Source organism: Bombus pascuorum, chromosome 7 (assembly GCF_905332965.1).
Source record: "Bombus pascuorum chromosome 7, iyBomPasc1.1, whole genome shotgun sequence".
NCBI lineage: Eukaryota > Metazoa > Arthropoda > Insecta > Hymenoptera > Apidae > Bombus > Bombus pascuorum.
In genome coordinates, this window is record NC_083494.1 from 15,574,606 (window position 1) to 15,588,099 (window position 13,494).

The following is a 13,494-nucleotide window of genomic DNA, read 5'->3' on the forward strand; positions in this document are numbered from 1 at the left end:
CCGGGGAAGGAAGTAAAAGAGAAGAGACGAAAAGCAGACAAGGATAAAGAAGGATACGTGGTTGTGGTGGTGGTATCAGGATGGCATTCCCGACGTTTCGTTTCTTCTTTTTTCCTCCATTGTACCTTTCTTTCCCCCGCAGCGCCGATTCCTACCGCTCCATCTTCTGTCATTGCTCCCAATGCTTCGACCATGAAGAGAAGCACCTTGCTCGCCACACTGTCCGCCCATGCACTTCTCTCTGCGATAATTTATTCTCGATTGTACTTCGAACAACGCGATCGACCGATTAGCCTGCACTGCGATCACACTACCGTCTCGCTCTTCCTATACAATATCGAACGAAACTTTTATCGCTTGTAATTTGAAAACTACCACACAGCAAGATTCTATATCAAAGGATGGAGCATCGATACCGACTGTTGCGACGATATTTCTTCTGAAGTATTGTCCATTAGCAGATCGCCAGGTCTCTTCCGGTCCCAACTATGTCAGATACTCGTACTTCCACTCGGACAGCGTTTACCTCGGATCATCGACGAGGAGGAAAGACATTCTGAAAGGAATACTTGCGGAAACTTGGAGAAAAACTTAAGAAAGAGCATATGAAAAATTGAGAACGACAGGTTCGAGTGGAATTGGGACGAAACTAAAGTAGCCGATGAAAATATGACAAGATACATGCGAATATCCACGACAGGGCGACGGTTGGTCGAGCCGAGGAACGTTATCTCATAATCGTGGCTGAAAGTCACAGCACGAAGCAGAATCTGAAATGCATTCGGCTGCGCGGCCGGATGAGCCTAGATTTTCGTGCTGTCGAGAGTGGCTGCATTTTCTGCGCCGGTGGCGGTCACGAGGGCGCGAACTAGTTCGTGAATCATGCCTAGAATGCTTTACATAAATTGCTCGGGACCGACGTCACGTTCTCGGACCCTAAGCATGAGACGACTACCGCGTAGGACAGAGAAAGAGAGAGGAGAAAGAACGTTCGTTGGCCACGGCAGAAGTGACTCAGCCCCCTGTACGCATGCGGGACACGGTTCGGAACAGAGTCGGAAACTCCGGAAAGGTGAAAGTATGCGCGACTCATCCGCGAGTCGAGCCAACTCGTCCTCGGATATCCTATTGCGCGAAAGGATCTTGCGTAAAGCGCGCCAATCATTCGGATTACTGCGTCGAAATGGAACGATCGAATCATCGCTTCGATGAGAAACTTTGCCTCCGACCGCGACGTCTTCTTGCGCGATTCTGTGAATTTTTTATGACGAAGCTGATTATCGCGTTTCGACAACCTACTTTGCACGTCGAGATAGCAAAGTACCGATACTCGTGGAAGAAAGATAGACGGAAGGATGGTATTCGTTGAAATGACGTTTTACGAAAAAGAATCAATCCTTTTATTAACGCTCAATCCGTATAACATGTATATACGACACGCACACGTACTTAATAATTAGCCTTATGTTTTATATTTGATACTTTCGATCGCAGCGCACGTATTCGTATCTTTTTCCTCTTTTTCCTTTGTCGTTTCTTAAGTATCGTTGGGTTAGTTGCGTCCGATCGTTATTTATTCGATATCTTCATGGCGCAAGAAAGAATTCTATTCTTTCATCGTCGATGTCTCGTGGGTTCAGTGACTGACGCTTCGAGTGCTCCTGTCATCCGCGATGCTCAATGCTGGAGACTTCTGAAATAAAAAAACACGCAGCACCGCTTTGAGATCGGCCCTCGAATATTTTTCTTTTCTTTCTTTAACGGCCGGAAAAATTCTTTAGATCTTATCGGATACGTACGACCCTCTCGATTATGTCTTCCGCGGCGTTTACTTTGGCAGGTCTAGCTGGAATTCCTCGTTTCGGTTCTCGCTCCATCTTATGAATCATCTTATAGACGCTCGAGTTCATTAAGTGATCGTAGTTCGGTAGATTCGTTTTCTCGTACTTTTTGAAGTTCACTCTGCGATCATAAATCACAAAGATTACTAATAGTTCCACCAAGATAATTAATCACGTAACCTGCATCGTCGTTCTTCTTGCTGTAACTCTCGGTGAAACGAAACCACATACTTTCAAACGTACGCGTGCAAATGCACGAAGCAACCGCATTGCGTTATTAAATCATTATCGTAGGAATGCAAATTCACATGAAATTGATAAAAAGTTAAGCTTACCCTAGAGCTCTGCCTCGAATCACTTCCGCCTGGGAAGATAAAACCTCGGCAATCATTTCGTCATTGAAGAAATCATTCGGACACCTCCATCTGCGGCCGCGCGTAAGTTCGACCTGCTTAGCCTGGGGCCAGAGATCTTGCGAACGTTTTCTCCCTCGTTGCTTTACTCTCTGCTGCAAACGTATGAAAAACATCGTTCCACGATCCACAGCTATTTAAATTAATCGTTTCTTCACGATCCACGAATGCTTTTGACACGGGGTTACGAAGGAATCCGCGTGCTTCCCGTTCGGACGTTCGATGGAATGTACGTGGCACAGATAACTTCATCTTCACGAAGTATAAGGATACAATTAGGGAAACAAATTAGTGTTTCTCACGTTACGTTATTAAATTTTTTTTTCTTTTTTCTAGGATAACTCAAAAAAGAGAGATGCATTCTTTGTGATATTTGTCGAAGAACGACAGCGATTAAGATAAAGTACAGGATGCTGGAATATGCTAGATGACACAGTGTAAGAACAACGGTTACTACACATTCAATTTACATTCCGTATCATTCTCTAGAATACCTGCAACTCCTGAATAACTTGATCTTTTGCCGATAGATTTGGATCTGGTTCGAAACTGCCTATAATACACATCGCCTTGTTTCCGTTATCTTTCTTTCACGATAATAGTTTGTAAAGATCGTTTTATCGATCGATGCGACGACGAGCTTATCAAATATTTACCATGAGAAGAAGGTGCAGGGCTCGGCGATTTCAAAACCTTCGTCTCGTACGAAACGACGAATTTCTTCACTCTGCTTCCTTCTTCGCTCTTTACGGACAGAGTTCCTTCCAGTTCCTGCGTCTCGGTCTCTTCATCGTCTTCCTCGCTGGCTCGAACGATTTGCACATGCTCATCGGAATAGGCCGAGTACGAAATATCTTCGGTGTACTCCGTCACGTCGTGTTCCTCCGTTTCCTCCAGTTCCTCGTATTCCTCGTGCCGTTCTTCCGATTCTTTCGCCTCCTCTGCATCTTCTTGCGCTTCTGAAAAATCAAACAAACGAGCCCATCGTTGCATCGTACAATTCTAGAGCGATAACTATGCCGAAAGAGTTTCGTGTTATGCGAGGAAGGAACGCGAATGGCTGGCAAATCGAATCGAAGGCAGTCTGGTTGGTTTCGCAACGAAACATCGGTTAGGCCGGACGTAGTTGACGCTTGGCAGCGCTTCAAAAGTCGCGAACGCGTAAAATTTGAAAATATGCGTGTGCGTAGGCTGGCACGAGATACCGATCGAGGCTTATTCGCTCGAAAATGTAATCTTAGAGAGCGAGCATACCTCGCCGTCCCTCGTCGTTGTCAGTGGCGCCGTTTTGTACACCGCTCAACTCCATGATCTTCTGCAGTTGCTCCGACACGATTCTCAGATGATTCTCGATCTCGCTCGGTAGCTGCTTCAACGCCAATAACTGTCGTTGAACGTTCTCCAGCTGTTTCTCCAGGTTGATCTCCGTACTGACAAGCTGCTTGATCTTCTCTTTATCGACCTTCGCTGCCACGTTCGCCATCTCTTTCTCGATCTCGCTCAGAATAGATCCCTGTGTCGTTCGCTCCTGCTGCGTTTCCTCCTCGTGAACGCTTGCGACCTCGGCGTTTCCCTCGTTGCACGCTATCGTTTCTTCCGGTTGTTGCTCGGTTTCGCTTTCCTCCGGCTTCGATTCGGCTTTCGATTCGGCTTTCGATTCGGGACGCGACTCGAGCTCGCGTTCTTGATCCGATCTACAGCCGCTTGGCTCTGGAGTGGCCGACGGTGTCGCCTGAATTCAGACAACAAACTATGTACAGAGTATACAGGGCTCGTGGACGGTGAACGGTGAACGTTCGGCCGGTCTGTCGTGCAAAGACACGGGATCGAAGTGCATACGGAACGCTTTTACCACCTGCGTCGCCTTGTTACGCTAATTTACCTGTTATCGCTTAACGAGCGAATCGGTTTTTTCAATCGCGTCGTTCGATCTCCTGTTACGTATGCACCTTCGATCCGTTCGTCATCGTTTCTGGAAAACAGAATGGGATTTGTGGGAGAATCGTGATCCCGGGCGAAACGCAGCGTCCTAATTGCTTCATTTTGATATTAAGGGAATTATTATCGAGAATTTTAGCATTGGGTGCATCCAGATATACGCATTTTATTTCGAATGTACTTTTCTCTCGACAATCCATCGTGAGTACATTGACATTGAGGTAATTATACGTAGATATTACATGCATCGATCTGCGCGTGCATGATAACGCGAGATTTCTCTACACTCGTTAGACTAGATATCAATGGATCGACGTGCGAGCGCGATCACTGAACTTCTTTAAGTACATACTACGTTACATATACTTGCAGGACCGTGCATTTTACCTTGCGTTACATTAAACATACGCTACGTCTCTTTCGTCAGCTGGTTAAATAAAATACGTAACGTTTAACGGACAAACTACTTTCACAACTTTTCCCACAAAAGACAAGTTTAGTTTATGTGTGTTTTTTTTTTTTTTTTTTTTTTAGTTGATGGATACATTTTCCTTGTCCGGCTGTTGCACGGCCCTGGAAACAAGTATAATTGGCTATCTCTAGTTACGAGAGAAAGGTTACGGTTACATTGGACAGAAGATACAACACACACTTTTACGAACGACGAACACTTTTTCATTTTTTTTATACGTTTACAGATGGTCCATGATGATCTAGCGTCTGTTAGGGATGTCCTAGAACAAGTGATGTCGTTTTAAATCTAAACATAATCGTAATCATTAATGGTACCGTCTCGAATCACCTTATCTAAATAGACGTTGATTAGACCGTTTACTCGATACGAATATTACTTGTACATGTACAACAAAATGATCGAGGTACAAGGGACAAACGCGTATGCCACTAATCGAGTGAAATCCACGTCTATACGATTCGTTAGACCCTCGTAAAGAATAGTCGGCACGAAAGATAGCCTACGACCGTCACGATCGTTATCCTGGATCATCTTTTTATCGTTAATCGTTCGATCGGCCGATTCTCTGGTCGACTTCGTACGAAGCCAATTAAAGAGATAGCTTCCGAAAGTATCGGAGTTGTTGGAAGAACCGGCAGATACGCTACCTCTGGATGATCTTGAGAGTCGTCTACTGCCACGGTGAAAAACCTCGGCCGAGATAAAGTCTTTGGAGGAACGGATCAAATTGGAGAGGACGTCGTCTTCTTTCATGGACGACACAGGCGCGTCCGTTTGGCGCGAGTTCAAGGACGAACAGCCTGGAATAACGACGGAAGAATCGGAAATACCTTGGACAACCTGGCAGCGAATGTAGTTTACGATTAAACCAAGAGCGTCCAAGTGGTTTTTAAGGATACGTTCGACGTAACGAGTTCGGGCGAAAAATTTCTTCCTCGACGAGACGACGGTCGAGCGTGCCGAGAAACGATCGCGAAGATCCTGCAAATCCGAGAATACGTTTTCGAACAGATACGTCTCTAAATAACGACCTTTCGTTTTGATCATCGTCGAGCTTCTCCTTCTGTCTTTCCTGCCAACATCCTTCGAATACGCTACGTCTTTGATACGGTTAATCAAACGGACAAGATTGCGCGAAAGAATGCGCCGAATGTAATGACCTTTAAAGTACAAACGTTTAGCAATTTGTGACCTGGGTTTTATAGAATTTCCGATAAACGTCGAATATCCTTGTTTGAAATATTTCAGAACGTCGGAACAAAGGCGAACCGCGACAAAGTTCCCGCTTCGAACAAGTATTTTCTCCGCGTAACGAGTTTTTCTCAACGAGATTCCTCCGTTTGATAACAGCCTATCGAATAATTTGCTGGAGGAAAAGCTATCGGTGTTCTCGAACAATCCGTCGATCGTTCGCCTCATCCAATTATCCTCTCGTTTCAAGTACGTCTCGAGGTAACGACCTTTGATCCTGGATTTCGAAGATTTCTCGATGCTACAGCGACGTGGAAGTTGTCGAAGCTGCTCCATGCTGCGACCGCTCGATCGCACAGCGTCGCTTTCCTGGAACCGTTGCCTGAACGAAGACTTTACTTTAATCGCTCTCTTAACGTCACCGTGGCTTTTCTTCCCGAACAAACACCTTCGGAAGTAATGCCCTCTCGTACAGAAGCTCTTCAACTTGCACTTGTTCGGCGCACGTCGTGCTAACGTTACCTTCTCTCCGCGTTTCGATAACTGTACCGGGCATGTAACATCCGATCCCAAGTTCGTACAAGTTTCAGGTTCGATATCGAGGGAAGACTGACTCTGGCAAATCTCGATCGGAAGTTCGAGACACGGAGAGGACGACACCGTGGAACGAGCGACGATTGGTTCGAGCGTTTGTTGCAAGCATAAACTATCATCGAGCGGTATGGACAAAACGATCGACGAATCGTTTCCCTCGATTTTCCTCTCCATTTCGATATTTTCCGTGTTTACCTCGGGAGTAGGTGGTTCCGGAGTACTCGCGTCCTCAGGTTTCAGCAGACCCTTCTCTAGCAGTCGGTCGGTCACGCTCCGCTTTTTCTGCTTCTTTATCACCACTTTGTACGACTCGACTTCTGTCTCTTCTTCTTCCTCCTGTTTCTTACGAGGTGTCGGTATCGGTCTTTGTGGTTTTTGCAGAAACACCGAGGTACGTCTCAACTGTTCGACCAAAGGTGGTTCGGCTGTGGCGATATTCTGAAGTTCTTCGATCACCTTCGATTGTTTCAGAGCAGTGACGCGGGGCTTGAGTTTCTTAAAGTTCACCCTGGAATGCGTACATCGTTAGAAGCTTGCCGATAGCGTAATTCTTCGTTATCCGTTTTTAACGATAAAAGAAGGAGGACAAGTAAAATAACCAAACGTATACCCCAAAACCCCTTTGTCGGTCAAAAGTTCTTCTTCCTCGAGGATCAATTGCGCGATCTCGTCGTCCGTAAGATTCTGATTCGGTACGATCTCGCTGTTAGCGTCCTTAGGCTTGTCCGGCAGTGGTTCCACTTCTGGCTTCACCTCCTCTTCGCCCGACTTCGCTTCGCACGTTATTTCCTCGTGCCGCTCGATCACGGTTTCCTGTTTCAGTATTTGCTCTGGGAAAACAGGTGGCAAATCTGCGAGCTAACGAACGTGTTTATGAAGGCCGATCAAAGAGGCAGAAAATTTGAACTTTCTTATGGACATTGTCTTAAGATACGTACCGGAATCTTATAGGGCACGATGTTCTCTTCGGACAACGCCTCCACAGCCTTCAGCGAATCTTCTTCTCTGTGTAACACAGTCGTGCCTGATTAATAGCGTTTCGAATCGAAATGTTTCGATCGATCTGTCACGCGTGGTCTGTACACTGTTCCGCGAACAGCGATCTCCTAGGTGAGTGGAATTGGAACGGGGAACGAATTTAACTGCTTTTTGAAGCTTAATGCGAGCCGGTTCACGCGCGAAAGGGTAATGAGGGATCGTGGAACAAATGTGCGCGGTGTAAATGCCAGCAATAAAATCGCCAACCAATGATAAACAGATTTCATTCTGGGTCACCTATTTATAAGTGTTGCAATTCTCGTTACCACACGTTGCCCGTACGCTGGGATATTCTTGCTGCGACGCGTTATAATAATGCGCACGAAATATACAGGGACATCGATATGTTTTTGCCATCTTTCCCAATCTTTTCCCTTTCTCGTTAAAATATTACCGATAATTCGTCTAGTAAATTGCCGTGAAATGTAAATTTCAGTAGCGTTCATCGAAGGATGTTCGTCATGAATCACGAGCTACTCGAAATAAAGTTGCAGTTAAAAGTAGTTCAAGTTAAGCTTGCCCTCCAAGCGGGTCAATTCAGTGTAACGATACAGCGTGTCGTTGACATTGATATCGAATTGTTTTCATGGCTAGCTCGTAGATCTACTTTCGGTAGAAATCGAACAACTCTCTTCGAGGAGTCTATAGATTCTCTTCTGTGTACCCCGTTTAGGTCAGTACTTACCTATGTACACCCAGAACAAAATTATTCCCTGCTCGTATCAGTTCTTCGTGCGCCTGACCGTGGGTCAAGCTACTGATGGGTTGATCGTTCAATCTCACTACCACATCGCCCACTTTTAAACCCATACATTCTGCCAGGCTTCCCTCTGTCACCTAAGAAATATTTCTAAATCGATTTCCATTTTGGTTCAATTTATGTTTTGCTAAAAATATGTAAAGATTGAAACTCGTTAGAATCATACAGTTCGAGAATAATTATCAATGCGTTTCAATATGCAATATGTATGTACATATATTGACGGTTACGGTTGCACTTTTACTTGAAATACCGCAGAGTCGATAATGCAGGAATTTCTATAAATTCTACCTTACCGATGTTTCTAAAATATCGGTATCATGAAATACTCCTGCAAGTATGCAACCTATTGTACTTTTGTGCATTCGGTTATACGAACGTTTATTGCGCAGTAATCTAGGTAAACTTCACGTTTATCGATTTCTTATTAATTATTTATCAGCTATTTAAACTAAAGGCTATTGCTTATCTATATTTCTGCATACATTACGAGTAATAAACGGATAATATCTGATATATAATATAAAGTACGTACTCTAATCACAGTCAGCGGTTGTGGAAAATCGCTTCCACCCGCCAATCGGAATCCCCATGGTGTGTTGTCAAATTTTGTGAATTTTATGCTGATAGCCATGTCGTTCTACATCTGAAATTCACGTTTTCGCGATAACTAGTACGTCATTAACTTCGGGGAAATTAGTCTCTAAACCGATTTCCGTGCCGATTTAATCGATTATGATGCAGACAAGTGAAAGTTAATTATTGCATGAGAGTGAATTTTATAGAGTTGTTTCACGAACCGTACTAGATGTTCGAGTTGCCTGAAATTATACGCATTCAAATTACGAAGAATCCGCAGAGAGCTTCCCATCACGAACAGTAAGTTTAAAAAAGTATAATTTACGTGAATTAATAAGAATTTTGACATTGACATTCTCAAAGTTACCAATTAAGGAAAACGATACCACATTGAATAAGGCATAGAATGATTTATATGGACCAACGGTAGAAAGAATTCGCGTTCGAAAGTTTTCCCAAATTTCATTCTCGTTACGTAACGCTGATATAAAAAAGTGACAGGAAACGAACGATTAATATTTTTAATACTTGTGGTAATTCTACGGTATTCCCGATCGATTTTCGAATATCGACGACGATTCGAATTAAATCTGCTTTCCCAAATTTGCTTTTCGACGATTAAAAAATAAGAAAAAATAAAAAGGAAAGCGTTTGGAACGCGGCGGCAACCGAGAGGAATTCGTAGTATGTACACGGAAGTGGCCGCGCACCGGCCGAAACGAATATAGTTTAGTTAGTGCGCGAATTTACAGAATGATTCATGGTTACTTGCCAGTAAGTTGGGCGAGTAATCGCTGAAGAATCGTTGTATCACGATGCACGCTAAATACACACCGAGAAAAATTACTATATCACTGGATTCATGGATCGGAAGCGCGCGGCCAACAACCGGACCGGTCGATACGGCGGAAGAACCGATCGAACGAACCCGGCCAACTCTTCAACACGCACAAAACGGTGTCACGATAATGTTTGCCAGAAGGCGATCGTAGCTACCGACTTCAACTCCACAAATACACGGCCTCTTCTCTCCTCAACCTCCCGTCCCCTGTTCCCCTTGTTATCCAATCGTAAAACAGTAGGAAGCAGGCTCGATCTATTTACTGATCGATTTATTTAGATTCGGGGCCTCGATTTCTTCCTTGTCCTACGGACTCTTTCGCTCTCGCTGTTACTCTTTCGTAAAGTAACGATATCTATCCTTCTCTGTGACAAAGAGACCGAACAACCTTTTTTCATAATTTCGCGCCGAGATCAAAAGAACCGCGAATCGATTTAAAAATCGCAATGCACTCCTGCCATCTATCAACGTATTGAAAATGTCTGAATTCAGTTCTTTGCATTAAACGCGCGAAACTCATCGGTGCAAATTTTAAATACAAGAATTAAAAGAACAAATCGATCGTTATGTTACTTACAAAATTTTTATATTCTACGACAATAATGTAATTTATATTTATGTTTTATGTGATACGTTATATGCGTATCTACATCAAATACTTGCGACTTAAAGTAAGTATGTACAAACGGTATACATACTTAATGTATGAGTACTGTAAGTATATAAACACTTAATTGACTAACAACTTAAAGTAAAAAGAGATATGGAGTATGAAAAATATTATAATGTAGATTTTATTCTAATCGACGTAAGCTCACTGTAATCGTTCAAAGCTTGTCTTTCGATTAAAAATAATGACATGGCGGACATTGATCTAAGGCAAACTTTAGAAGCGAAAATGTAATTAAACGTTGATCTTTTATATATAATTTATTCCATTTATCAATATGCCTACATTTTTTGTACATAAATGATCTTCATTAAATATGATATGATATTGTAAAAATTTATAAAAAGCAACGTATAATCTGCATTACGGTTATAATGTTTAATTTATTCTCTACTTTTTTTATCATTCATATACTAACGATCAATTGATACGATTACATCACAAGAAACGATTATTCGATCGAAAATCGTTTTTTCGCTAATCATTTTTTAAGTTGATAAAAGCATGATACGCACTCTCATAATAAATAGCGAATATATGATGTTTGCGCTGACAGATGTCAGTAGTTTGGAAATTTGTTATGCCTATATGTAAATACCATTTATACTACATACAACATGAAATTAGTATGTATATACGTTAAAACATAATAATACTGTATCATAGAAGTAAAAATTTAGTTAAATATTAAAGTGTACATAATTTAAAGTGTTCAGAAATTTCCATGAAACGATATATCAAGTAAGTATTACCAGTATTACACTTACAAGTTTTAAGAAAAGCTAGGTATGTAATTTATAGCTTCATTTAACATTTTATGCTTTTAAGTAGGTGCCTGTTATAACATATTTATAAATTACTATCTTTTAATAATTATGATATGCCAATATCTAAAAATTTCTGTCATTCACAAATAAACAAATAAATGAATATTATTATTGACTATAAGCAAATATGATATTTAAAGTATTTATTTAATGGTGTAGTTAATAAGAGTCAACAAAAGTAACTACAAAAGTAACTACGACAAAATGGTAGATATAAAAAATAATATAAATAAATCATACGATTCTAATCATGAATCAAGAACCAGAATTAACAGTTCTGATACTGTGCCATCAACACCTTCTTCGTCATCTGATTATATGACAGGAGAAGCAGATGATAGTTCAGACAGTAAAGCTGCTATACCTTTTAGTTTAAAATCGGTGGAAACTGTACTTTCATTATCTAAGGTGTGAAATAATTTATATAAATATAATATACCAGATATTGTAATAATTCTTTGTTTCATTTAATTATATTTCACTTCTAGGCTACTTCTGAAGAATATCTTAAAGATATGATAGAAAAATGTAAACAAATGGTCTTAGAAAGTGCAGAATGTTCTGATGAACGAAAATGGCTTGTTAGACGATTAATTGAATTACGCTTAAGAGTACAAGAATTAAGAGAGACATCAGAAGAAAATTTGCCTGAAACGCAAGTCATTTTAGGACATCATTTAGTACCACAAAAATATTATATAACTACTTCTGGGCCTGTATATTGTGATCATTGTAGTGGAGCTATTTGGACCATGCTTCAATCATGGTATATGTGTAGCGGTAAGACTCGTTAAAATATAACTTATTATCTGTAAATGTGTGTTTCCATGATGTTTAATTTTTACTATATTGTTACAGATTGCAAATTTTGTTGCCATTGGAAATGTCTAAATAATATATGTAGAGTGTGTGTTCATGTAATTGCTAGTGAAGCAGGTGGTTATACTTACACAAAAGATATTTGTCCTGAACAGGGTTTATCGAGTCAGAAATACAGATGCGCTGAATGCAAAGTTCGAATAACATTTAGTAAGTATATTCATTAATAAACACATTATAAGTGATATATTATTAGATTAAAATAAACTCGCTTTAAAAAAGAGTAACTTTCTATGTACAAGAGATATTCTACATTGTTGTGATGTAGATAAACCGTATTTTTATTACAAGCTTTCTCAAAAGGACTATCTTTATCTTGTTTTGGCAGTCCATTTAAAAATACAGGTAACATACATAAAGGAAATTTTTGGAAATATGGGTTACAAATGAAAACATTCTTTTTCTATGTATTAATATTTCTTTTAAAATATGTTATTTGTAAATATAGAATCAGCATGGATTGAACCCCGTCTTTGTGACTATAGTGGATTGTATTATTGCCAAAGATGTCATTGGAACACTGCAATGGTAATTCCTGCAAGAGTGATTAGAAATTGGGACATGGAACCAAGATTTGTTTCCCGTGCCGCTGCACAGCTTTTAACACTTTTAGAAGAACGTTCTGTTTTGTTACTTGAAGAATTAAATCCAAAATTATTTACTTTAGTTCCAGATCTCTCTGTAGTGAAGGTAAATTAAATGATTATGACTTTGCATTAGAAAAGCAGAGAGTTTTATTAATTAAAAATAAATAATAAACAGAGGATGCGGGAGGAAATGCAGATGATGAAACGTTACTTAGTTTTGTGTCCAGAAGCTAATAAACAAGGATTACCATGGAAAATTGGAATACGCACTCATATGATAGAAAACTCGGGAAATTATTCGATTAAAGATCTCGTTGATCTTAATAATGGAATACTCTTAGAAGAAATTCGTACTGTGTATGATACTATGCACACTCACATCACAGAACAGTGCGAATTATGCAAAGCAAGGTAAACTTCGATGATCATAGATACTCTGTCTAAGTTATTTTATAACTAAGCCGCTAAATATCAATGTACAGAGGTCATTTATGCGAATTGTGTGGTAATGATGAAATTATATACCCATGGAATGCAAGTTCTATCACTTGCCGTCAGTGCTCGGCTGTTCATCATCGTGCATGTTGGTCGAAACAAAATCACTGTTGTTCACGATGCACAAGGCTTCAAAAGAGACGTGCTTTGCAAGATAAGCAAACTCTGGACACAGATGATATTACAGAAAATGAATTGAACGCGAATGAATCACTAAGTGATACAACACGCTAAATATAGTCGTGCTTATTGTGATTTGTGTATATATATATGGTTTTGTGCAATTCTTTTATAAAATAAAACTGATTTTTAAAAATTCGTATCTATATATTCTATAATATATATGATATGTCAGCATTTATTTGA

The 13,494-nt window shown here is 40.6% G+C and overlaps 3 protein-coding genes across 12 annotated transcripts in view; 1 reads left to right on the plus strand and 2 right to left on the minus strand.

The window, feature by feature from the left end:
* Nucleotides 1-13,494, minus strand: part of LOC132908549 (E3 SUMO-protein ligase RanBP2-like) — a 42,968-nt gene that overhangs the window by 6,976 nt on the left and 22,498 nt on the right. The gene's annotated exons all lie outside the window — the stretch shown is intronic.
* On the minus strand, nt 1,377-9,856 carry LOC132908556 (probable inactive protein kinase DDB_G0270444). 5 transcript variants are annotated; one of them, XM_060962637.1, is made up of 12 exons: nt 9,602-9,837; nt 8,786-8,896; nt 8,176-8,327; nt 7,391-7,457; nt 7,063-7,310; nt 6,648-6,960; nt 3,509-3,986; nt 2,911-3,213; nt 2,749-2,807; nt 2,177-2,349; nt 1,800-1,962; nt 1,377-1,693 (listed from the first exon to the last, which is right to left on the minus strand). In XM_060962637.1, the coding sequence occupies exons 2-12, from the start codon at nt 8,882-8,884 to the stop codon at nt 1,637-1,639; spliced, it is 2,112 nt and encodes a 703-aa protein (XP_060818620.1). In that variant the 5' UTR covers nt 8,885-8,896; nt 9,602-9,837; the 3' UTR covers nt 1,377-1,636. The 5 variants fall into 5 exon arrangements, 4 of the variants coding, with proteins under 4 accessions (XP_060818620.1, XP_060818616.1, XP_060818617.1 ...); XR_009658376.1 differs by lacking the exons at nt 1,377-1,693; nt 2,749-2,807 and having other exon boundaries at nt 1,821-1,962; nt 9,602-9,838; XM_060962633.1 differs by lacking the exons at nt 1,377-1,693; nt 1,800-1,962; nt 2,177-2,349; ... (1 more) ...; nt 2,911-3,213; nt 3,509-3,986 and having other exon boundaries at nt 4,339-6,960; nt 9,602-9,856.
* Nucleotides 9,861-13,446, plus strand: LOC132908562 (differentially expressed in FDCP 8 homolog). 5 transcript variants are annotated; one of them, XM_060962648.1, is made up of 8 exons: nt 9,861-10,341; nt 11,327-11,575; nt 11,656-11,947; nt 12,026-12,196; nt 12,338-12,391; nt 12,495-12,736; nt 12,809-13,044; nt 13,116-13,446. In XM_060962648.1, exons 1-8 carry the CDS (start codon nt 10,288-10,290, stop codon nt 13,360-13,362), a joined length of 1,545 nt encoding a protein of 514 aa, XP_060818631.1. In that variant the 5' UTR covers nt 9,861-10,287; the 3' UTR covers nt 13,363-13,446. The 5 variants fall into 5 exon arrangements, with proteins under 5 accessions (XP_060818631.1, XP_060818632.1, XP_060818634.1 ...); XM_060962651.1 differs by lacking the exon at nt 9,861-10,341 and adding an exon at nt 10,811-11,081 and having other exon boundaries at nt 11,169-11,575; XM_060962652.1 differs by lacking the exon at nt 9,861-10,341 and adding an exon at nt 10,811-11,081 and having other exon boundaries at nt 11,172-11,575.

Excerpts from the sequence above, each read along its gene's own strand:
- LOC132908556 (XM_060962633.1), bottom strand. The coding sequence starts at position 8,884 with ATGGCTATCAGCATAAAATTCACAAAATTTGACAACACACCATGGGGA. Across the intron at positions 8,328-8,785 it reads AACCGCTGACTGTGATTAGA|GTGACAGAGGGAAGCCTGGC; the intron begins GTACGTACTTTA and ends AATATTTCTTAG. Across the intron at positions 6,961-7,062 it reads ACCGACAAAGGGGTTTTGGG|GGTGAACTTTAAGAAACTCA; the intron begins GTATACGTTTGG and ends TACGCATTCCAG.
- LOC132908562 (XM_060962648.1), top strand. The coding sequence starts at position 10,288 with ATGTTTTATGTGATACGTTATATGCGTATCTACATCAAATACTTGCGA. Across the intron at positions 12,197-12,337 it reads CAAAGTTCGAATAACATTTA|CTTTCTCAAAAGGACTATCT; the intron begins GTAAGTATATTC and ends TTTTATTACAAG. Across the intron at positions 12,392-12,494 it reads CAGTCCATTTAAAAATACAG|AATCAGCATGGATTGAACCC; the intron begins GTAACATACATA and ends TTGTAAATATAG.